This window comes from Tenrec ecaudatus, chromosome X, assembly GCF_050624435.1.
Source record: "Tenrec ecaudatus isolate mTenEca1 chromosome X, mTenEca1.hap1, whole genome shotgun sequence".
Classification (NCBI taxonomy): Eukaryota; Metazoa; Chordata; class Mammalia; order Afrosoricida; family Tenrecidae; genus Tenrec; species Tenrec ecaudatus.
The window spans coordinates 81530928-81557344 of record NC_134548.1 but is presented as its reverse complement, the minus strand read 5'-3'; the positions used below and the strand labels follow the sequence as shown (position 1 = coordinate 81557344).

Below are 26417 nucleotides of genomic sequence, written 5' to 3'. Positions count from 1 at the left end.
GGGGAATTTAGGCTGTGGTTTTTATACCCCTGCTGGCAGGCACAGCTGGGAAGGGTCCAAGCTGGGGAGGATCTGTGCACACAGGTGCTTCAGAAGGGAGAAGGTCTTTGACCTTATCTATATGCCAAGGACGGCTAGAGTGGAGTGTGCATACCTTCAGAAAACATTCTGGCTCAGGGAGGAGCCAGCTCCAAGAATTTGAAGGTTGAGCAGGGGAGGGGGAGATCAGTGAGAGAGGGAGGTCAGTGAAAGGGAGGTCTATGAGAGGTGAATTCTGAGAGCCAAGCTGAAGGTACCGGATTCAAAATGGAGTTCCTTTTGCCAAGACCAGGCAAGATCTTTTTAAAAACCAAGAAACAAGTGTCAGAAGGTGCCAAATCATTGCTGTAAGATGGATAGATTTTAACAGATTCACCGAAAGAACTCACCAAATTGCCCTTGTTTCATCAAAGGAATGAGTAGGAGCATTTAAGAGATGGGAAGGACTTTCTAGTGAAGCTTTCTAAGTCATTTTTGTGCTCAGGTTTTGGCTAACTTTCTCAAAATACACTCATAAAAAGTAAACATTGTTGTTCTTTGTCCCTATAGAAAGTCAACAAGCAAAAATGCCTTGATTATTTTAAAAAACCTGTTGCCATGACCTTGGTTTTTGAGCATTTTTACTTTGACTGGATCCCTTCTACCTTTTGGGAGCTCCTGCTTTGATTGTGCTTGGTCTAAAACAGTGCTTCCTAAAGTGGCTAGCACTGCTTCCTGGGGGCATTAGAAAAATCCAGAGGGACTGCAAAACCAAGTACTTATACTTTATTCTGGATTATATGCTATAGTAAAAAAAGTTTTAATTTCCAGGAAGGCACTTCATAATATCTTTCCCAAGAAGGCAAAAAATGAATTTGGGAACCTATGATCTATAGCAAGGGTCCTCAAATTTTTAAAACAGGGGACCAGTTCACTGTCGCTCAGACCTGTTGGAGGGCCAGACTATAGTTTTAAAAATATTAAACAAATTCCTATGCTCACTGCACATATCTTATTTTGAAGTTAAAAAACAAACGGGGCCAAAACACCCGACGGGCTGGATAAATGTCCTCTGTGGGACGCATGTGGCCCATGGACCATAGTTTGAGAACACCTGATGTATAGGATCATACTGGTAAACCATGTTTCATCCACTGTTACAATTCTTTTCATAAATTCTTCAAGATCTCCAATGCATTCATTTAAAAATCCCATTGAGGACTCTGCTCTTGTCTGCAACTGATCTGGGTCTAATGTTTTTGGCACCCATTAAATAGAACATTTGTTCAAATTTAATTTTTCAGTCAGAATTGGGTAAGCCGAACTAGTTGAGATGTCTATGGTGTTAGCCATTTTTTCTGCTGTCAATCATTGGTTCCCTTCCATTAGGGCATGTACAAGGTTATTTTTTTCCTTGCAAATTGATGTGGAAAGTCTGCCATTTCAGACTTTATACCTAACATCATCTCAACTTTCTTAAGATGAATTATCCATTTATGAACTGCTTATTTCTTTTTATTGTCCTCATAAACTTTTCTTCAAGCATCGATGATTTTACCATTCTTGCACTCAAGTTTCACCATAAATTTGATATTTATTTTTCCTTAAAGTTTCGTATAATTTATGTTGCTCTGTTCTGAGCTTTTTTCAAAGTGATATCTTATCCTTCTTAGCGCTTCAAACTAGGTCCTATTCGGACATATTATAACAATATAGTACTAGCTTATTTGGGTGTGGAAAATTTTTGAAATCTATGCATTATTTTTCCATACTATGCATTTTCCATAAACTTATTGAAGATATTTTCATATTTCTTAAAAATAAAAACTACACAGCTTATGGGAAGATAAGGTTAGTGCCATAAGACTTAAAAACTGTCAGTAACACATTAAAACTATAAAAACCTAATAAAAGTAGTAGTGTAGCATTGTGCATGTTAAATATTTTTAAAAACAAACAAAAAAACCTCAGTACCATCAAGTCAGTTCCAACTTACAGCAACCCTTTAGAACAGAGTAGAACTGGCCCTGCAGGCTTCCAGGACTTTAAATCTTTATGTAAGTAGAAAACATTATCTTTCTCTCACAGAGAAACTGGTGTATTCAAACCACTGACCATACAGTTAGCAGTTCAGTGTGTAGCATAGTACACCACCAGAACTCTTTTTACGCAGTTTTACATAGCAATATATAAATACTGTGATAAATATAGCATTCTTACTTTGACAACGTTCTGAAGTGCTGTGTAAACATGTGCCTATATTTACATTGACAGCCCACCTGCCTAGCTCCCATGCCACCACCCTGTCTGTGAAAGGATGAAAACAAAAGAGAGGGAGAAATTAATGAGAGAAGAAAGATAAGAACAAAAAACAGAGGGGAACATTAAAAATTGGCCAGGAAAATTAAGGAGGAGGATGCCATTGTGCAGCTCAGTTTGGCCATAAAAAAGGGCCCAACTTATGAATTGTTGTGATGTGGTTTGTCTTAGGCTGGGTTCTTCAGAGAAATAAAACCAGTGAAGGTTATATATAAAATATGTAGAAATTTATTTCAAGAAATTGTCACACACAGTTGTAGAAATAGGCACGTTAGGTCAAGTTCCAGGTCTGTGGGTCAGGAGGCTTCTCCTGACTCTCATAACTGTGGAGACTGATGGTAGGCAAGATTGGTAGGAAGAGAACAAGCTGGGCACTGCAGAGGCAAATGAATCCAAGTTCAGTGGGTCAGATGGCAGTCCACCAATGACTCTCAGGATTCAAGACAATATGGTACATGGTTGATGCAAATGGATGAACCAGATGCAGGACTCAGACAATAAAAAGCAACCAAGTTTTTGCAGTGTCCCCTTTTATTGGAAGCTGGCCACAACTCTGAGGAAACTTCATTTTGATTCATAACATCAGGACTGTAATCTGAGTCAATATGTTGCATCCCACCCTAATCTTAAAACTGAATGAGTGCTAATAGTAGATCCTGTTATGAAAGTGATTATATTGTATTAGGTCACATCATAGGAAATTACTACGTCTAAACTGCCAGATCACTGAGAATCCTGGCCTAGCAAAGCTGATACAATACCTAACTATCACATGGTTGAAGGAGAGTGATCTGAAATCACAAAGAAAACTGTAATAATATGTGTGACTGATATGGCTCATTCTCCTCATCAGGTGTGTATACAAGGGTGTACCACTCAAAAATGGTAAAAAGCTCTGCTAAGTGGAACTTTCATACAAGCATTGAGCAACTTGCTCTGAGTGCACACAGTGGTGCCACCTGGGAAGGTTCTCTCTGGTCACAGTGCATTTTTTGGGGAAAGCAGTTTCACTTGAACCTCATTTTGTGTGTGTGTTTGTTGCTCGGGAAAAAATGCTGAAGAAATTGTTGTGATGTTGAAGAGAGCTTATAAGGACAGCACTATGGGAAACACTCCAGTGCATGAGTTTTTCTCATTTCAAAAAAGGTGTGATGTCAATTGATGACAAACCTCGTTCTGGACATCCATCAACTTCCTGAATAGACAAAAATGTCGACTCATAGTGCATTTGGAGTTTGCTCCATCACGTCAGACTGTTAATCAAGATTTCTATTTAGAGGTTCTGAAAAGATTGTGTAACAATCTGAGACAAAAAAGGCCTGATTTGTGGCAGATGGGGCATTGCTTTTGTGATCACTACAGTGCATCTGCTCATACAGCCACCTTAGTGCACCAGTTTTTGGCAAGAAACAAACAAACAAACAAACCATCAAGCCTCTCTTGTCTCACACACCTTACTCACCAGACCTTGCTCTGTGTGACTTCTTTTTGTTTCCATGAATGCAGAGGAGCTTGAAAGAACAACAGTTTGACAATGTAGACAAGGTGAAAGAAAAAAACGAGGTCAGCCATCCAAATAGATGAGTTTGAACAATGTTTTCAAGAACGGAATCACAGATTTGACAAGTATATTAAGTGTAATGGAAAGTACTTTGAAGGTGATAAGGTTGTTTTGTAAAAAAAATTTTTCATATGTAACTTGGGGCCAGGGTGGGGGTATTCCAGGTATTTGGGGGGGGAACCCCTCGTATGTCTTATAGAATGGAGTATATTTTTAATTTTTACAAATTTTTACTGGTGAGGATTTACAGAGCAGATCATCGGTTTTATATTCAACAATGCATACAAATTTTGTTTCAATTAATCCATTGCAATCCCCTCAATGTACTATCACTATGTGTTCTCAGAATGAAGTTGTACATAAGCAATTTTGAAAGTCATGTTATGCTCAAATTATTCTCAACTACATTAAATGTACTGGAATAAAACAAGGACTATAACAGAATTTTTATTTTTAAACATTAACTACAGTTTTTAAAATTATGTATGCTAACTTGCAAAAAAATGTTGAGCTTGACTTTAATAGGGAACTGAATTCAGCATGTAAAAATAAAGATTTTAAAAGCCAATACATGAAATGTCAAAGAGTAGTACATAGAGAATAAAAAGAGTCCTCTGGAGGGGGGCTGACCTGGGCCAAAATTTGAGCTCAACCACTTGCTGTATGATTTTTTTATTATTTTGTCACACTTTTGAGCTTCACTGTAAAAAAGTGATGTTTGCACATTTTAAAAATATAATCATTCAAAGAAAATACATTAATGTATGCAAAAACAAAAGTCCTAGCATGGTATTTGGCCTGTAGAAAGCATTTAGGAAATACTATTTCCCTTTCTTTCCCTTGGTGAATAAATTCCTTTGCAATAGGGCGTTCTTTGGCCACAAACCTTCTTTAGGTTCCCAAGGGAATGCTCTATAAGTTTGTTTCCTGCCTTTCTTTTATCTGCAGGTTCAAGAGTATAGAGAGGCTCTTGAAGGAGTTCTTATCAAGGGCAAAAATGGAGTCCCACTTCTGCCAGAGCTCTACAGTGTTCCTCCTGACAAGGTATATTGAACAGCGCTGAGAAACAAAGATGTAATGTTTTAAATCGTTGCCACATTAGAGTAAAATAATTTTCAATTTTTAATCAAGTTTTTCTTTAATTATAGAATAGCAGAAATATTATTTTATTCATTTAAACATAAAAATTTAAACAATCTCAATTATGACACTATTGCAAAGTCAGAAAAGGACAAGACCAAACTTTTAGGTTTTGAACAGTATAGGTATCTACAGGCAGAACTGGAGTGATATTCGGTATCAGTTTTCACAATTTTGGATTCCTGCTGAGAGGTTTCTATCTGGGATTTTCTAGTAAGGTCTGGGAAATGAAGTATGTACTACCGTCATTTTCCCAAAAATGTCAGTCAAAAGTACCATGGGAAAAAACATTATAGGCATTGGAGAAATATAGTTTTCATGCTGGTGGAGATGGGTAGAATAAACTACCAGAAACAGGATTAGCAGAATCACCTGCGAGCTTGTTAAAATGTAGATTTGGGGTCCCACCCCTAGAGCTACTTTAATCTGAATACACATTTGAACAAGCTCCTCAGATGATTTGTATGCATATTGCAGTTTGAGAAATTCTGCCCTAGACTATAGTTATAGTGCTTGGCTTTTCATTGCATTGCATATGTGACTCTTTTATGGAGTAGAAATCTGAATCCAGACTTAGCATTTTGATTGTACAGAATAAAACCTTCCATTATCTCAGGTGGCCTGTTCATGGTTTCTCTTAGGTTGATGAAGAATATAAAAATCCTCACAGTGTGGATCGCGTCCCTATGGGCAAGTTGCCTCACATGTGGGGTCAGTCTCTATACATCTTAGGAAGCTTGATGGCAGAGGTAAGGAGACATTTCAAGGCTCTCCGACTTTGTTTCTGTCTTACTACAATGACTGAATTTGTGAATAGCTCATTATGGCTGAAGGCGGTCTTTTGCTTTTGACCTTTGCTTTTATTCCAGATTCTCCGAATGAAGAGCGTGGCCAACCTTTAACAGAAATCTTTGCCCCTTGCAACTATGTCTTCTTTTTTTTACTACCCATAGGTATCGTTGTTTGGAGCTGTCAAGAGATCTTGGATCTTTCTCTTTCAAAAGTTTCCTTAGTGCCATACCTGGGGACTATTTAGTATTACTACTCACAGCTACTTTTTCTTTATTTGGATGATTGTTTTGTTTTCCTTTGCTATGGCCACGACTGCTTGATTATCTTCAGTTGACATAACAATGAATCTAGTAAAAATGGGCTTTTTAAAATAATCCGTACCCAGTGACTTTTTCATTCAATTAGAATAAATTAAATGCAGTGAACTGAGGAGGAGATGAGTGAACAAAAACTGAAGAAGTCTAAAGATTTCTACTGAGCAGGAAGTTTAGCAGATATATAAGGGAATTTAAATTATTCATGGACAAATTCCATGATCTTTTCATTGCAGTTTTTTGTGAACTTTTTGCAATACCCTCATATGAATGAGAAAATAGGACTAATGACTTAATTAATATTAAGTATTATAGTCTGATCATCTAATATTTATATCCAGAGTAGTTAGGAGGTAGGGTCAGAATATTGTTTATAATTTATGAGGGTAAGTAAAAATTAGTTGCCAGAGAAACATGGGAACTAAACAAAACTGAACAAAAATGTAATAATATGACGCTACAGTTTCTCAACATATCTTCCATACATCTGAAGGCAATGTTTTCAGTTCTGACCCTTCCTCTGAATAATTCTGCTCTCTTTGATTTACATCTCATTGAAATGACGATTTTGGAATCTTTGAGAGGCACTAATCATGTCATTTTTCTATGTTCTTTTAGTTTGGGCAGCAAAAGAAAGTCTGAAAGGGCAATATTAGGGCTGTGGGGCAGATGGGGTGTGATTTTCCAACAAAACTCTCACAGGACAGCCATATCTACCCTTGTAGAATGAGCACGTGCATTGTTGTGAGGGGGAAAAAACATCCTTGCTGTAATGTTGCTGGCCTTTTTTCACCAGTGCAGCTTTTAAATTTTCTTAAACATGAGTAAAGGGAGATGTCAGACAGTGTAAGATATGATAAAATAATTATAATTTATAAATTATCAAGGGTTCATGAGGGAGGGGGGAGCGGGGAGGGAGAGGAAAAGTGAGGAACTGATACCAAAGGCTGAAGTAGAAAGCAAATGTTTTGAGAATGATCATGGCAACAAATGTACAAATGTGCTTGACACAATGGATGGATGTATGAATTATGATAGATGTTGTACGAGCCCCCAATAAAATGATTTTTAAAATGTCCCAGTGATCATTCTGTTTATGAAAAAATATATCAAGATGTCCCTTTTAGAATCCCAAAACACAGTTGCCATAACCTATTTTTAAGAACATTCATTGGGCTTACCTCTCTACCTAGAATATAACTGACCCAACAGACACCCTGAAAATGTGTTGCTTGAACTTTTTTTGTGAAGGCACCCTAATGAGATTCAAACCCTAAACCAAATTTACTACCATTGATTCTGACTCATGACTAAGAAAGGTGTATTACTGAGAGAACTTGTCTGCAACCATCCACTGACCATAGAGCCATGCTTAAACATGTATTGTTTGGAGTAAACCTGTGCTCGTGTGAACTGGAACCCTAGTAGCAATACTTCTTGATTTTTCTTTATAAAATTAATTCAGAAGGCTAGAACATTTTCATACGGTGAAAGTATGCTGTTATTTGATGCTGTCGAGTAGGTTTGACTTATGACCACACTATGTACAACAGAAGGAAACACTGCTCAGTCCTGCACCATCCTCACAATTGTTGCTTGAGCTCATTGTTGCAGTCACTGTGTCAGTCCATCTTGTTGAAGGTGTTCCACTTTTGTTAACTTTACCAGCATGATGTCTTTTTCCTGGGAATGGTCTCTCCTGATAACATGTTCAAAATACATGAGACAAAGTCTCACCATCTTTACCTCTACAGAGCATTCTGGCTGTATTTCTTCCAAGACAGAATTGTATGTTCTTTTGACAGTCAACAGTACTGTCTATATTCTTGACCAGCACCATAACTGAAGTGCACCAATTCTTTACAATCTTCCTTATTCGTGTCCAATCTTCACATGCATATGAGGTGATTGAAAATGCCATGGCTTTCCACACAGTGTCTCCAGTGATGTCCCCCATAGCACTATGGGTCAGTGAGGGAACGCTATGTCTTGTAGTAGGGCCGGCCCTACAGTCCTCTCTGTGCATTGACTGCTCTGAGCAGGCATGCCATCCCCCAGGACTTGGTGGGCCATGATGAGGTGTTCTCTCTCTCTCTCTCTCTTGCTTCTGCTTCTGCTTCTTAGTTCTCCAGTGTCGTCTGGACAGACCTCCCTCCCTCCCTCCCTGGGCTATATCTTCAGTGCTGTCTTCTGTATTGCCTTCTTCTGGGGAAGGGGTCAACATAGCTTGGCTTGGGCCCAGCCCCATAAACCTCTTTGTTAGTTCACTGCTCCCTGCAAGTGTATTGCCCTCAAGGCTTGGTGCTCTGTGATAGGGTCTGGTCCCTTTCTCCCTTTCCTGTTGAGACATAAACAATACCCTTCCCATGGGTGTATTAGTACCCTGTTCCACCATCACCCTCATTTAACCCCTCTCTTTTGCCCTCCTTTTTAGTTGGCTGCCATATGTATCCCTGAGTTGTATCAGACCCCTGCCAAAGTGCCTGGACCTCGACCTGGGATTTGTGCATGAAGTCACTTATCCTCTATGCCCATTGTACTTTTGAGCTTACTTCAGTGGACTCATGTTGTACTTGTTCCTTTGTGATTGGCTAACTTCGCTTAGCACAATTTCCTCCAACTCTTCCCTTGAGGCAATGTGCTACATGCATTCATTGTTGCTTTTTAGGGATATGTCAAACTCTATTGTATGTATATACCAGATATTTTTAATCCGTTCTTCAGTTGATGGAAATTTAGATTGTTTCCAGGTCTTTGGGATTGTAAACTGTGCCATGATGAACAGTGGCACACAGATGTCTGGTCTTGGTCTGTAGAGGGAATCCTGGATCATATGGTAGCTCAATTTTCATTTGTTTTATGTATCGCCTGATCAATTTCCATAGTGGCTGCACATACTTACAGGACAACCAGCAATGGATGAGTTCCTATCTCACCACACCCTGTTCAGCACTTGCTACTTTTTGATTTTTTAATTAGGCTATCTGGAAGATGTTAGGTGGTATTTCATAGTTGTTTTCATTTGCATTTCCCTTATGGCTGATGATTGGGAACATTTTCTCATGTGTTTATTGATCATTCAGAAACTTTGGTTCAGGTCTTTTGCCCACTTTGTAGACTAGCAAAGTATTGTATGTTTTAGTGATAAGCCCTTTAATGTGTCATTGCTGAAGATGTTTTCCTAGTTGGTGGGCTCTTCATCCCTTCATTCTTAATCCTCTCAAATTGACAATAGATTATGTAACTACCGCAGTGGGGGAGGGAAGGGAAAAAAGAGGCGCTGATGCGAAGAGCTCAAGTAGAAAGAAATTGTTTCAGAAATGTTGATGGCAACATATGTACACATGTGCTTAATACCGTTGAATGATGCATTGTTATAACATTTGTAAGAGACCCCCAATAAAATGATTTTTTTTAAAAAAAGGAAGAAGATACCATGGCTTGAGTCAGGTACACCATACTCCTCAAAGTAACAACCTTGTTTTTCAGCACTTTGAAAAGGGCTTACACAGTAGATTTACCCAATGTAATGTGTCATTTGATCACTTAACCATTGCTTACATGAGCTCATTGATTGTAGATCCAAGCAAGGTGCAATCCTTGACAACTTCAATCTTTTCTCTGTTTATCATGTTATTACCAGTTGTGAAATTTTTGTTTTTTGTACTGAAGACTGCAATCTATGATCTTCAGCATTCATCAGCAATTGCTTCAAATCCTACTCACTTTCAAGTAAGGTTGTGTCATCCATATTTGTTGTTAATAAGCTTTCTTCCGATCCCAATGCCACATTCCTCTTCATATAATCCAACTTGTGTGATGATTTGCTCAGTATACAGTTTAAATAACTATGGTGAGAAAATAAAACCCTGACATACACCTTTCTTGATTTTAAGCCATACAATTTTCCCTTGTTCTGTTCCCACAACAGGACAATTAATTATTATGGAATTCCTATTCTTATCAAGGTTATCCATAATGTGTATGGTACACAGAGTTAAAAGCTTTTGTGTAGTGTAGTCAATAAAACACAAGCAAATGTATTTGTGTTGTTCTTTGCTTTCAGCCAAGGTCCATCTGACATCAACAATGATATCCCATGTTCAACATGCTCTTCTAAATTTGGCCAGAAACGCTGGCAGCTCCCTGTCAATGCACATTGGGTGATCTTCAGCAACAGTTTGTTTGGGTGAACAAACAAAATTTTACTTTGTTAGTTGATCTTCAGTATAATTTTATTTGCATTTGATATCAGTGATATTCTATAGTTTGAGCATTGTGTTAGATCACCTTTCTTTGCAGTTAGTCAAATACAGATTTCTTCCAGTCAGTGGGTCAAATAGCCATCTTCCAAATTTCTTGGTATAGATGAACGCTTCCATTGCTTCATCAGCTTGTTGACACATTTCAATTGATATTCCATCAATTCTTGGAGCCTTGTTTTTTACTATTGCCTTCAGTAAGGATTAGATTTTTCCCCCGTCAATATAATTGGTTCTTGATCATACACTACCTCTTGAAATTGTTGAATGTTGACTAGTTCTTTTTAGTATCAAACTGAAATCAAACAAACTCACTGCCATTGAATTGATGCCAACACATAGTGATACTATAGGACAGGGTAGAACTGCCTTTGTAAGTTTCTGAGACTATAACTCTTTATGGAAATAGAGAGCCCAGTCATTCTTCTACAAAGTGTTTGGTGCTTTTGAACTGCTGACCTTGCAGTTAGCAGTCCAATTCATAAGCACTACACCACCAGGGCTCCTGACTGGCACAGTGCCTCTTTATTCTTTCCACACTAAAGGTATTTGTTTCCTAATTATACCTACTGCTTGCATATCGTATTGCAGGGTTAGGAGTATTGAGATGTGTTTTCCTCTCAAACATTAGATTTTTTAATTTATTATTTTTGATACTTAATATTATGTCTTTTATGGTTTTTCTTTAGGGATTTTTAGCTCCTGGAGAGATTGATCCTCTAAATCGCAGGTTTTCTACGGTACCAAAGCCAGATGTTGTGGTTCAAGGTATGTATTTTTATTTCTAGCAGCAGAAATTATGGTAAGTGTTTGCATAAGGGCACACATCACTAGGCAAGTAAATTATAATTTTACTCTTTATCTTAAGTTCTGTCAGGCTTAAAAAGTATACCATGATAGTGGGGGTTAGGGCAGGGGGGAGGAAGCATTTATGAACTAGAGGAAAGTTGTATGTTTCATTGTTGCTACACTGCTCCCTGACTGGCTTGTCTCCTCCCCACGACCCTTCCTTAAGGAGATGTCCAGTTGTCTATAGATGGGCTTTGGATCCCCACTCTGCACTTCCTCTCATTCACAATGATATGATTTTTTTTAGTTTTTTGATGCCTGGTACCTGATCCCTTCGACACCTTGTGATCACACAGGCTAGTGTGCTTCTTCCATGTGGGCTTTGTTGCTTCTGAGCTAGATGGCCGCTTGTTTACCTTCAAGCCATTAAAACCCCAGATGCTATCTTTTGATAGTCGGGCACTATCAACTTTCTTCACCACATGTGCTTATACACCCGCTTTGTCTTCAGTGATTGTATATGGGAGGTGAGCACACAATGATATGATTTTTTGTTCTTTGATGCCTGATAACTGATCCCTTTGGCACCTTGTTATCACATAGGCTGGTGTGTTCTTCCATGTGGGCTTTGTTGCTTCCTAATTCTACCTTACAAATCTAGCTAGACCAAAGGATGTGCACTGGTACAGATAGGAACTGAAAACACAGGGAATCCAGGATGGATAATCTCTTCGGGACCAGTCGTGAGAGTGGTGATACCAAGAGGGTGGTGGGAGGGTGGTGTGGAAAGGAGGAACCGATTACAGGGATCTACATATAACCTTCTCCCTGAGGGACAGACAACAGAAAAGTGAGTGAAGGGAGATGTCGAACAGTGTAAGATATACCAAACTAAAAATTTATAAATTATCAAGGGTTCATGAGGGAGGGGGGCGGTGGGAGAGATGGGGAAATGAGGAGTGGATCCTAGGGCCTTAAGTGGAGAGCAAATAATTTGAGAATGATGAGGACAACAAATGTACAAATGTGCTTTACACAATTAATGTACGTATGGATTGTGATAAGAGTTGTATGAGCCCCCAATAAAATGATTTTTTTAAAGTATACCATGAACTTGGATTGGTTTAATTTCAAAATTGCTATTAATTGGTAGGCACATAATATTATGTGTTTGTCCAAACCCACAGAACTGTACAACAAAATGTAAATTATGGGCTTTGGTTAATAAGGTACCAATATTGACTCAACAATGATAAATATACCATAGAAATGCTAGATGTTAACAAGAGAAGCAACATTCTGCGAGGAATGGGTAAATGGTAACTCTTTGAACTTTCTGCACAATCTTTTTGTTTGAACGTTAAATTATTTTTAGGTGAAAGTTTACAGAGCAATTTAGTTTCCCATTCAACAATTTGTGTACATATTGTTTGTGACATCACTTGTAATCCCCTCTATGTAACAGTGCTCTTCCCATTTCCTCCCTGTTTCTATTTGTCCTTTCCTAAAAATTTCCTAACAATTTCAGGGCAGGTACTATTTGCAAAGCACTGGAAATATGCTCTGCAAACATTTTTGAGCCCCAATACCTATAAGACATCTTTAACACTGATACTTCAAAAGTGACATGGTTTCCTCCAGCCTGCCCTTTTACCTCTCCTAAAATATGCAGATCTTCTATTCACCTTCCTTTTCTCTTTCAATGATATTGTCATCCTCCTAGGAGAGAAAGCTTAAGGTGATTTTTTTTTTGTTTGCGTTCCTATACCAATTTCCAATTTCTAATTAAATTCTACTTCGAATCCCCTTTGAAACATCTTCAGTCACTTGACTTTGGAGTTGATTCCATTGGGAAAACATCCTTTGTTTTCTAAACCTTTTTATACCTGGTATTCTATATGGTAATAAAATATGTGCTTATCGATGAGAAAACTTGTTCTCCTTTATAGTTTATGCAGTCTGGCTATACTGATCTTCTAGTTGCTCAACTTCTTTCATGAAAGGTTTTGAAACTTGCTATCTTACCTTTTTCTTCTTCCCAACTCCTGCCATAGTTCTAGGATATTTTAGTATATCTATTAGTGCCATCTAGCATTCATAACTCTAGTGACTTTTCCCTTTACTTCTTCTTTAGCTTTGAACTATTATACCTCAGATATTTCAAATTTCAAAATACCCCACTCACTCTCTGGTCACAGCCAAACATTATGCTTGTCTCTTTTTCCTCTCATTATACTTGCCTACATATTTTAGTCTATTTTTCCTTAACCTCATTGTTGATAATCTACATGTCTTATTCACAATCAGTAGTGCACAACATTTTAATACTCCCACCATAAAAAGCATAGCTCAAGATTAGACTTGCAGTATACATTTTCTAATCCTGTATCTATTTCAAAAAGCTACACAAAACCGAGAGTAACGTTGTTAGGAGGCATCAAGTTGGCTCCTACATACATATATACAACAAAGCAATACAAGGCCCAGTTCTGTACCATCTTAAAAGTTATTTGAGCCTATGTAGTCACTATGTATTGGAATTGACTTGATGGCAGCGGGTTTAATTTTTGTTTTGTTTTTTGTTGCTTTGTGTCCATTGCTTCGGCCACTATATCAATCCATCTCATTGGAGGGTTTCATTTTCTTCACTGTCTCTCTACTCCTCCAAGCAGAATGTTGTACTCTAGGGACTATTTCCTCCTTATAAGCTGTCCACAGTACATGAGATGAAGTCTTGCCATCCTTACATCTAAGGAGCTTCCAGGTGTTCTTCCAAGATGAATTTGTTTTCCTAGCAGTCCATGTTGTTGCTGTTACACGTCATCTAGTCTGTTCTGACTTTTAGCAACTCCATGTACAACAGAATAAAACGCGACCCGATCCTGCCCCCTCCTCACAAATGTTGTTATGCTTGAATCCACTGTTGCGTCAACGGTGTCAGTGAATCTCCTTGAGAGTTTCCTTTGGTTCACTGACCTGCTTTAGCCATCATGATGTTCTCTTTCAGGGACTGGTCATTCTTAATAGTATTTACAAAAATGTGAGGCAAACTATCACCATCCTCGCTTCTAAGGAGCCTTCTGGCTGTATTTTTTCCAAGAAGTTTGTTCTTTTGACAACCCATGGTACTTTCAATATTCTTTTCTATCACCATAATTCAAATACATCAATTCTTCGTTGATTCAGTGTCCAGATTCCACATGTATAAGAGGTGATTGCAAATACTATGGCTGGAGTCAGTGCACCTTATTCCTCAAAGTGTAATGTCTTTGCTTTTCAGCACTTTAAAGAGGTCTTTTGCAACAGAATTACCCAATGTGCTTGCCATTCAATCTTTTGATTGCTGCTTCCATGATCATTGATTATGGATACAGGCAAGATGAAATCCTCGATAACTTTGATCTTTTTACTATTTATCATGATTTTACATACTGGTCCAGTTGTGAGGATTTTTGTTTTCTTTATACTGAGTTGTAATCCATACTAAAAGTTTAATTCTTGACCTTCAACAGCAAGTGCTTGAAGTCCTCCTCACTTTCAGCAAGCACGTTGAGTCATGTGCATATGGCTGTCTGTTAACAAAGTCTTCCTCCATGTTCTTCTTCATATGGTCCAACTTCTTTGATCATTTGCTCAGCACGCAGATTGAATTAGTATGATGGGAGGATGCAAACCTGACACGTACCTTTCCTGACTTTATTCCATGAAGCATGCCCTTGCTCTGGTCCCACAACTGCCTCATGATTCGCATACAGGTTCTTCATGAGCACAATGCAGTCTTCTGGAATTCCCATTCTCCTCAAAGCTATGCATAGTTTGTTGTGATCCACACAGTTGAATGCCATTGCATAGTCAATAAAGCGCAGGTAAATATTGTTCTGGCATTCTCTGCTTTCAGCCAAGATCCTTCTGACATCAGCAGTGATAACCCTTGTTCTGCCGCTGCTTCTGAATCTAGCCCGAATCTTTCATTGCTCCTTGTCATTGTACTGCTGCAACCATTGTTAGATAATCGTCAGCAAGATTTAACTTAAATGTGGCATTAAGGACTTTGTTCTGTAATGTGAACATTCTTTTGGGTCACCTTTCTTTGGAATGGGTACAAATATGAATCTCTTCTAGTCAGTTAGCCAACTAGCTATCCTCCAATTTCTGGGCATAGGTGATGAAGGGCTTCCAGTGCTTCATCAGCTAGTTGAAACATTTCTATTGATATTACATCAATTCCTGGAACCTGGTTTTTGGCGATTGCCATTTTTGCAACTTATATTTCTTTCTTCAGTATCATTGGTTCTTGAGCATATGCTACCTCTTGAAATGGCTGGATGTCAACTAGTTGTTTTTGGTAGCTTGACTCTGTTTATTCCTTCTCTCTTTTGATGCTTCCTGCAACGTTCACAATTTTGCTCATGGAATCTTTCAATATTACAACTCAAGGCTTTAGTTTTTTCTTCATTTCTTTTTTTTCCCTTGTTTTCTCTTTTTAATATCGTATGCATTCAATGATGTAAACTAATCACCATCTTGAACATGCTATTGAACTCAAAATTTTTTTAATTTTAACAATTTATTGGGGCTCATACAATTCTTTTCACAGTTCATGCATATACATACATCAATTGTATAAAGCACATCTGTACAGTCTTTGCCCTAATCATTTTTTTCTCTTTTCTTCTTTTACATTTTATTAGGGACTCATACAACTCTTACCACAATCCATACATATACATACATCAATTGTATAAAGCACATCCATACATTCCCTGCCCCAATCATTCTCAAGGCATTTGCTCTCTACTTAAGCCCCTTGCATCAGGTCCTCTTTCCCCCCCCCCTCCCTCCCCATTCCCCCCTCCCTCATATGCCCTTGGTAATTTATACATCGTTGTTTTGTCATATCTTGCCCTATCCGGAGTCTCCCTTCCCCGCTTCTCTGCTGTCCCTCTCCCAGGGAAGAGGTCACATGTGGATCCTTGTAATCAGTTCCCCCTTTCCAACCCACTCACCCTCCACTCTCCCAGCATCGTCCCTCACACCCTTGGTCCTGAAGGTATCATCCATTCATTTCTTCTACCTTAAAATATTCTGAGCATGTTATTCCTTTTTAGTTTTATAAAATCTATGTTTTTGCTGTATTCATTATAATACTTCATCTTCTTGAGGTGCCCATTGACGTTTCCTGTTCCGTTTTTTTGACGTCCTCATATCTTCCATTTGCTTTAACTACTTGGATTAAAACCAAGTTGCAGAGTCCCTTAAGACATCCACTTGAATCTTGTCTTTCTTTCCAGTCTTTTTCATGACATTTTGCTTTCTTCGTGTATGACATTTTTTTTATATCCTCCCACAGCTCAGCAGGTCTTCTGTCATTAGTGTTCAAGGAGTCAAATCTATTCTTGAGATATTCTCAAAATTCAGGTGGGATATATTCAAGGTTGTGTTTTGGCACTTGTGGATTTGCTTGATTTTTCTTAAGCTTCAAATGCTTACATATGATCACTTGATGGCTTGTTCCATCTTTGGCCCGAGACTCGGTTTTAGCTGATGATATTGAGCTTCTCCATTGTTTCTTCCCACAGATATAATCAATTTGATCTCTGTGTATTCCATTTAGAGAAGTCCACATGTGTAATTGCCATTCATGATGTTGAATAAAGGTATTTGCTATGAATAATAACTCATTGGTCTTGCAAAATTCTATCATGCAATATTCAGTTTCATTTCTATGACTGAGACCATATTTCCCAACTCCTTCTCCTTTTTCTTTGTTTCCAACTCTTGCATCTCAACCACCAATAATTATCAATACATCCTTATTGCATGTTTGATCAATTTCAGACTCAAGACCTTGCTTTAAATTTTTTTTGATTGGTGCATAAAGTTTAATAATACCATATATACTTGAGTATAAGCCAACCTGAATATCAGTCGAGGCACCTAATTTTACCACAAAACTGCATTAAAAATGCGCTGAAAAACTCGGCTTACCCATGAGTATATACGGTAGTTGTATTAACTGGATTACTTTTTGTATATAGATATTTTTCTATTACAGACAATATTGTACTTCAAGATTGATCTTCAGGTGTACATTTTTTAAATCATGAATGCTATGTTATTCCTGTTGAATTTGTCATTCCAAGCATAGTAACCAATACGATTGTCTGGCCAATATTAATATATTTCAGCTCACTAATGCTTAGGATATTGATCTTTATGCACTTCATTTCATTTTTGATGACTTTCATTTACGCACTTCATTTTTTATACATCCTAAATTCAGTTTATGAATAAATATTTCTTCTCATTTTCAGTAGGGCCCCATCACCTGATGCAGATCTCAAATGCTTTACTCCGGAAGACCTTTTGCATCCCTGTTATGGTCAACTCTTCCTTGAGATGCAGCTCTTCCGTAGTTGTGTGGAATTGCCTTCTTATTCTCTAGCACTGTATCTGATAATGTCCCACTGCCATTCATGAGGTTGTTAGTATGGAACAATGTTGTGTTGCTATTCATAAACCATTTGTTCATCAGTTTGTTTTTCTGTGGTGGCTTGCATATTGCTGATGCTGGAAGCTATGCCTTTGGTATTCAAAATACCAACAGGATCACCCAAGGTGAACAGGTTTTAGCCGAGCTTCCAAACTAGGTACAACTTATGAAGATGAAATAATTCTGTCCAATTCTAAGGAATTAGCCACTGGAGACATTATGAGTAGCAATTGTAGTCTATGGTCTATTCAATATCCTTTAACAACTTTATAATTTAAACACATTAAGCTAGGTCGGTCTTATTTTGTGTCAGTTCTTGTTTTTATCCTTAGTCAATGTTTCCATTCTTATCAACCACTATTCTATGCTATATTTTCCCTTTTAAACCCAACCTTTTGTTCTTAGACTCATCCATATCTGATTATCTTAATATCTTTATCTTGTTGATTTTTCAAACCTTCTTCCTTATAGCTTCAATCATTTTTGCTTCCTTTTTTTCATTATCAGTAAATGAGATTTTTCCTTCCTATTCAATGCCAAATCCTCATTCTGGCGCTTAATCCTATTCTCCTGACTTCATCAGAAATTTATTCTTTCCTGTAATGTACAAATCTCCCTTTCTGTAGGTTCTAGTTTTAGTCTATTGACATGTTCATCTCCCTTCAGTTATCCTATATATCTCTTCATTTCTAATCAAACACCCACTTCAAAATCTTTCATTTATTCTGAAGTCCTTTACATTCTGATTTCTTCATTACTCACTACCCACTGCCATTGAGTCTATTTCAACCCCTAGTGACCCTATATAGTCTTCCTAAGACTGTAAATCTTCACAGGAGTAGACCGCCTAACTTTTCCCCTGAGGAACGGCTAGTATAATTGAAATAATACTGCTGCTCTTGCAATCTAGTGATTAGGGGCCCAACAACTAACCCACAGCACCACCAGGGTTTGTTGACTTCCTTACTCCTCTGAACATGAATGCTGAAATTACCAGTGACCTTTTAAAAAATGTATTTTTATTGTGAATTAGGTAGAGGATTTACATTTTAGATCATCAACTGTGTGTTGAACAGTTCAAGTCACTTATCAACACACACAACCCTTTCTATCCCACTTCCAATTTATCATCTCCCTCTTATGGATCTCTATTTCCCTTCCACCCAAGTCACCACCTGTCAAACTTCTAGTCCATTTCTTCCCCACTTGCCCTCCCTCCCTTGGAACCCCCAAATTCTATTCTTTTTTATATGCCAATAGTTATCTTGATTTTCATGCTTATAGTAGTAGTCTCTTACAATATTTGTCCTTTTGTGATTGATTAATGTCAATAAGCATAATGTTCTCCAGGCCCATCCATGTTATGAGGTGCCTCAGGGTTTCCCATTATTTTTCAGTGATGCATAGTATTTCATTGTATTATTTACCAAAGTTTCTTTGATATTTCTTCTACTCATGGGCATTTGGGCTGTTTCAACTTCTTGTTATTGTGAACAGTGTTGCATTGAACATGGAAGGGTATATGTCTGTTCATGGGTTATCTCTTACTTCTTTAGGGTATATACTAAGCAGAGATATTGCTTGCTTATATGGAATTTCTATTCCAAGTATAGGAGATAGTGCCATTTTTCTTTCCACAATGATTGTACTTATTCACAGACCCACGAGCAGTGTATAAGACTTTCTAGCTCTCTGCTCCCGCTCCAGCATTTGAAGATTTCTGCTTTTAAAAATTGCACTGTCATTGTTGGTGTAAGATTATATCACATCATTATTTTGACTTGCATCTCCCAGATGACTAATGATTGTTAACATTTTTATTATGTTTGGTAGCCATTATATAGCTGTGGATGAACTGTCTGCTCATGTCTTTTGCCTACTTTTTCATTGGATTATTTATTTCTTATTGAGGTATTACCATTTTCTATAGATTTTAGCCCTTATTCCCTTGTCTGTTGTGTCTTTGCTGAGGTTTTTTTTGTTTGCCATTTCATGAGTTGTTCTTTAACTTTTTGATGAAGAGTTGTGATGCACATAAATATATGATTTCTAGTAGGACTCAGTTATTTATTTTGTCATATACTGTGTGTGCCTTCCTCATTATATTTTATCTATGTCTATGCCCTACAACAAGGCCCTTGAGTTTGTCCCTATTTGTTCATTAATGATCTTTATAGTTCTGGGATTTGCAGTTGGGTCTTTAGTCCTCTTGAGTTCCTTTTTCCACATGAGGTGAGGTATGGGTTGTATTTCATTCTTCTACAGATGGAGATTTAATTTTGCCAGCACCATTTGTTGAAAAAAACTATGTCTGTTCCATTTAATATTCTTTGGCCCTTTGCCAAAGATCAGTTGTCTATATATGAATGAATTTATTTCTGGGTTTTCTATTCTGTTACATTGGTGTAAGTATTTATCATTGTACTAGTACCAGGATGTTTTGACTACTGTGGCTATATAAAACTTTTAGTCAAGTAGTGAAATATTTCCTATTTTGTTCTTCTTAATAATTTCTTTGCTTATCCTGATGCTCTTCCCACTCCATATAGAGCTAGTAATTAGTTTTTCCATTTATTTAAAGAATAGAATTGGCATCTGGACAGGAATTTTGTTGTATTTGTAGATTTCTTTGTGTAGTATTGACATTTTCACAGTATTAAGCCTTTCTATCCATGAAAATGGACTATAATTTACATAGATCTTTTTTTGTACTTTTTGGTAATAGTGTTTGGTAGTTTTATTTGTACAAGTCTTTTGTTTTTCAGGTTAAGTTTATTTTTAAGAACTTCATCTTTTATATGGGTACTGTAAATAGTATTGTCTTCTTGATGTGTGTTTTTTTTAACTCTCTTCATTAGTATACAGGATTTCTATTGATTTTTTTCATGCTAATCTTATATCCTGCCAGATTGACAAATGTTTCAATTTCCCCCCACATTTTTGTCAAGTCTTGGGTTTTCTACATATAAAATCATATCATCTACAAATAATTAGCGTTTCATATCTTTTTGCCCATTTGGATTATTTTATTTCTTTATGTGATCGAATGGTTCTGTCTAAGACTTCCAGCATAATGTTGAATAATAGTGATGATAAAGGATGTCCTTGTCTGGTTTCTGTTCACAGAGAGAATGCTTTCAGGTTTTCCCCCATTGTGTAAAATGTTGGCCTTGAGTTTTTCACATATAGCCTTTATTGGATTGAAAAATGTCCATTATATTCCTATTTTGTTAGAGTTTTTTTTATCAGGAATAGGTGTTGGATATTGTCAAATAACTTTTCAATGTTAATCGATATGATCATATGGTTCTGTTTGTTTGTTTTGCTCTTATGGTAGATAACATTGATTGAGTTTCTGATGTTGAGCCATGCTTGGGTACCTGGTATGAATCCCAATTGATCATGGTGTACTATTTTTGAAATACATTTTTTTATTCTATTAGCCAGGATTTTGTTGAGAATTTTTACATCTATGTTCATAAGTGGGCCCTGGTAGCATAGTGGTTATGAGTTGGGCAGCTAACTGCAAAAGGCGAGCAGTTCAAAACCACCAGAGGCTCCCTAGGAGAAAGAAAGGGCTTTCCACTCCCATAAAGAATTACAGTATCAGAAACTCACAAGGGAAGTTCCATGGATCACTATAAGTTAGAATTTACTAGATGGCAGTGAGGTTGGTGTTTTGGAATTTATGTTCATAAGAGATATTGGTCTGTAGTTTTCTATATTTGTGGTGCCTTTACATGGTTTTTGTATCAGGGCTATGTTCATTTCATAAAATGAGCTCAAGAGTTTGGTGCCCTTTTCTATATTCTAGCATAAGCTGTGTAGATTCTTCTCTGATAACTTGGTACAATTCCTTATGAAGCCATCTGATCCTAAATTGTTGTTGTTAGAAGATATTTAATGACCTGATCTATTTTTTCCTTTGTTATAGAACTGTTGAGGTTTTTTTAATGTCAGTTTGCATTAATTTGGGTAGATTATAAGTTTCTACAAGTTTATGTAGGTTTTCAAATTTGTTGTAGTACATTCTTTTGTGGAAATTTATTATTCTTTATATTTCATTTGTTTATGTTGTGGTGTCACCATTTTCCTCTCCCAATTCTTGATATATGCATCTTCTCTTTCTTTCCTTTGTTAAATTAGGCATTGATTTGTAGTTTTGGTAATTCTTTCAAAGAACCAATCTCTTTGTTTATTTTTTCTATCGTTTTTCTGTTTTTGAATTCATTTATTTCTGCTATAATACTTATGATTCCTTTTCTTATAGTGTTGAAGGTTTATTTTCGTGCTCTTGTTCTAGTTGTTAAAGATGCTGGGTTAAGTTGTTGGCTTTGGTTTGCTATTTTTACATGTGTATGTTGATTGCTATAAATTGCCCTCTGATAAATACTTTTGCTGTGTCCCAAAAGTTTTGACATATTATGTTTTTGTTCTCATTTTTTTGAGGAATTTTAACATCCTGTCCTTCACTTCATCTATTACCCAGTCATTCTTAAGTAGTGCGTTACTCGATTTCCTTGCGTTTTATTTTGTCCTTAAACTTTTATTGTTGGTACCTAGTTTTATAGCCTAATGGTCTGAGAAAATAGAGTATAGAACCTCAATATTTCAAAATTTATTAGGGCTTGCTTTGTGGCTTTATTTATGATCTATTCTAGAGAATGTTTTATGTGTACTGGAAAAGTGTGTATATTTTATTGCAGTTGTGCGGAGTGCTCTGTATATGTCCAGAGTAGTGGTTCTCAACCTGTGGATCATGACCCCTTTGGGGGTTGAATGACCCTTTCACTGGGGTCGCCTGATTCATAACAGTAGCAAAATTACAGTTATGAAGTAGCAATGAAAATAATTTTATGGTTGGGAGTTCACCACAACATGAGGAACTGTATGAAAGGGTTGCGGCATTAGGGAGTTTGAGAACCACTGGTCTAGAAGGTCAAATTGGTTGTGTTCATTAGTTCTTGTATGTATTTTATTGAATTTCTTTCCTGATGATCTGTCTTTCCTCGAGAGTATTGTATTAAAGTCTCCCACTACTATTTGCTGTATTGTCTGTTTCTTTCTTCAATTCTCTGAGGGTTTGATTAATATATTTTGAGGGTCTTTCATAGGTTTCATATGCTTATTATGGTTGTGTCTTCTATTAGTCCATTAATCATTATGTAGTGTCCCTTTTTTTTCTATCACTGTGTTTTTTGCTTTGAAGTCTATTTAATTGGAGATTAATATTTCCATTCCTGCTTTTTTTTTTGCTTAGCATTAGGTCAATGTATTTTTCTATCCTTTGGTTTTTAGTCCATTTTTTGTCTTTGTGTCTAAGGTATGTTTCTTGTAAGCTGCATATCAATTAGTCTTAATTTCTTATATAGTCTGCTACTCTTTCTCTCCTGAGTAGTGCATTTAATCCATTAACATTTACTGTCACTACTGATATTGTGCGGGTTTGTTTCTGTCGTTTTGTCATGTGCCTGTGTGTATTTACTGGTTTCTTTGGGGATTTTTTCCTTATATTTCTGTCCTGTTTTGAGCATTTTTTCTTTTAGTGTGTTGATTTCTGGTTGTTGTCTTGTATGTTGCTCACAGGTTTGTCTTCTATTGTTGTTGAGTCTCTATCCAAAATATTCCCTATAATACTTTTTGTAATGCTGGTCTTGTTTTTACAAATTCCTTTAATTTCTCCTTGTCTGGAAATATACTTATTTTCCCCTCATATTTGAGGAATACCTTTACTGGATGTAAGATTCGTGATTGGCAATTTTTTCTTTCAGAGTTTTATATATGTCACTACATTGTCTTGCCTGCATGGTTTCCTCTGAGAAACAAGAGCTTATTGTTAATAGTTTTCTTTGCTGCTCTCCAAATCCCATCCTTGCCTTTATAGTAGAAAGTTTGACTATGCGAACCTTTCCTGTTTGAGTCTATCCTGTTTGGAGTTCTTTCAACTTCTTGAATAGACATTTTCTCCTCTTTTATAATGTTAGGAAAGATTTCTTCCATGATTTCTTATGCTATTTTTGCTATATATTTTTGTTGTTGTTTCTTCCTGCTCAGGAATCCTGATGAGGTGTAGGCTGTTCCTCTTGATAGTGCCCCACACAGTTCTTGGGATTTCTTTGAATGCCTGTGATCTTTTTTGTTGATTGTTTTTTTCTTTGGTTTTAATCTGAAGAATTGTCTTCAAGCTATTTTAGCTTCCCATTTCTTCCATTATATTACTATTCTATTTTGTCAGGTTATCTAATTCTCTTATCTTAATGGTTTATCTTTTGGAATTCTACTTGATGTAGAGTTTCTATTTTTTTCTGTTGTTTTCTGATCAGTTCCTCCAACCATTGAAAGGAATTAAACATCACATTTTTTGCATTCTCTTTTTGGTAGTTATAGGGTCTTTTTATAAGACTCTTCCTTTGGATTTGGGTTTTGTTCAGTTATTTGTGTCACTTCTTCTTCCTCGTGTGTGTGTGTGTGTGTGTCTAGTAGTCAGATGATTTTATATCAACTAGACACTCCTGACTAGGGGTGGAGCCAAACCTGTCAATCATACCACAATCAGATGTTTTATCCTTGGGGGTGTGGCCTTCTTATAAGCAGGGACCCATCCCTCCCTCTTCACCTTCCTACTTGGTGGCCACCGTGAGAGCTGCTAGAGCTATACCAAGTTTTCACTAACCTTTGATCCACATGTCTCTGCACCCTGATATCACGACCTATTATCTTCCTGTATTCTGCATCTTTGCATGTGGCTGTGTGACTCTGAAGAGGTACTTATGGACTAGTATTAGACTTATGAACTTGAATTGGATTGGACTGGTGAGATCATTAAAGTTTATTGTGCCAATCTGGCTGATAAACACCTGTGGTGTTAAGTGAAGGCCAGAGAGATAAGTGGCTCAGTGAGCCTCGCTTTTTGAGTTCTTGGGTCTCTTGCTTTATGATGTTAGGACCAGGGTGCAGCTGCCTTAGCAAGTTTCCTGCTTCATCTGGCAAGGTTCACTTCCTGCAAGACATCCCCAAGAAGAAGCCACAAGGACCTACCTTGATGCAGCCCTGGGTGCTGGAACAGCCGTGTGGAGACCCCTGCCAGTGCTGAGATGCTTACATGTTTACTGATTCGGCTTTCCTCCTGCAGTTGACATCATTGTGTGTGTTTTGTGGGATGGAGGAGGACTTTGTAGACTGACATTGGACATATGGGCTAAGGTTGGACTTGTGGGCTTGGGCAGCACTGGATTGGGATGTTTTCTTGATGTACACTTACCCTTTATATAAAACTCTCCCTTATACATATGGGTTTCTGTGGATTTGTTTCTCTAATGTACAGAGACTAACACAGCTGGGACTCTTTTTGATATATAATTACTTCTTGATATAAAAAACTCTTTCTTGTATATACATACAAATATTAGTGTCACTGGATTTGTTTCTCCAGTCAACCCAGATTAACACAGTGTGTGAACCATGATTGACTGCTGTTTCTGTGACATTAGGATTGATGGAGCTGTTAGTGTTATCAAGAGTGCTCAAAAGTATGGGAGTTGGATTTTCTTGTCAAAGTTCAGGGATGGCCAAGTTCATCTTTGCTGGAGTGTGGGGATTGGCTGAGGCTTCCTTCCCAGAGTGTGGAGATCAGTGACCTTTTAAATTGCCTAACTGAGTAGATCATTTTAAATCCATCTCTTAGTGTATGTTTCTATTCCATTTTACACATTGGTCATTTTACCATCTGGGAACTCTAACAGCCATATATTCTTAATACCATACTCCCGGGTCCTCTTAGACCTACATTAAGTAAGTCTCATTTAGAACTCTCTTTTATTATTATCTCTTAGGTGTTGGTATTTCTGAGAGTTCTGTCCTTAACTTAATACTTTTTTCTTCCTATTCTAATGATCCCTGAATATATGTCAGCTACCTGTTAGGTAGCCACATTTGGATCTCTATCCTCCACTTAAAACTCAACATATCTAAAACTCACCAATAATAGCCTCCTGGTACTACAGTAATTCCATCCTCCCAGTTATAAAAATAAACACTTTGGCAATCGTCAACATATTTTTATCACTTATGATCAGTTTACAAATATAGAGTCCTTTGCCTCCTAATTATTTCTGGAATATGTCTAGTTCTCTCCAGGTTCAATGTATAAAAATATTGGTACAATAGTTTCTCTAACTTCATCAGGTAGGAAAGTTAATCCAATACAGCAGAAGCAGCCCAGTTATGTTTCATATTAGAAACAGTTTGGACATACATCCTTCCTCTTCTGTTTTTACTAGTCCCTCTCACAGCAATCTCTATTTCTCTGCTGGATCCAACAGCTCATTATAATGGCCACACTGAATTCCCAGACAATAATTCATGATTATGGGATTTATGGGCCGTGGGGGAGTAACAGGCTACAACTTGGGATCCGGATGAATAGGAAACAACTAGGAAATAGGATTGGGAAGTGTGGCAGTTAGATTTTATGTCAACTTGCACTTGTGCAGGTTGGAGTCCAACTTGTCAACCAGTTCAAAGCCTGGTGATGTCTCCTAGAAGGTTTGACCTTTTTATGAGAGAGACGCAAGGGATCCCTCCCCTCTCTCTGCCCCTGTGGCTTCCTCTTTACTGGCACCCTATGCCTGCCTCTCGGGGTGGTCCCATGTAGGCTGCCCAACCTTGAGAGCTATTGGTACCCTGCCATGTTTCCACTTAGCTTTGATGCATGCAACTCTGCGTCTCTG

At 37.4% G+C, this 26417-nt stretch overlaps 1 protein-coding gene across 2 annotated transcripts in view; it reads left to right on the top strand.

Moving 5' to 3' along the window:
* Window positions 1-26417, top strand: part of PHKA1 (phosphorylase kinase regulatory subunit alpha 1) — a 274019-nt gene that overhangs the window by 100853 nt on the left and 146749 nt on the right. For both annotated transcript variants that reach the window (XM_075538855.1, XM_075538854.1), the window contains 3 exons: window positions 4847-4942; window positions 5680-5787; window positions 11096-11174. In XM_075538855.1, coding sequence (XP_075394970.1) covers window positions 4847-4942; window positions 5680-5787; window positions 11096-11174 — 283 coding nt within the window. The remainder of the gene's footprint in view (window positions 1-4846; window positions 4943-5679; window positions 5788-11095; window positions 11175-26417) is intronic.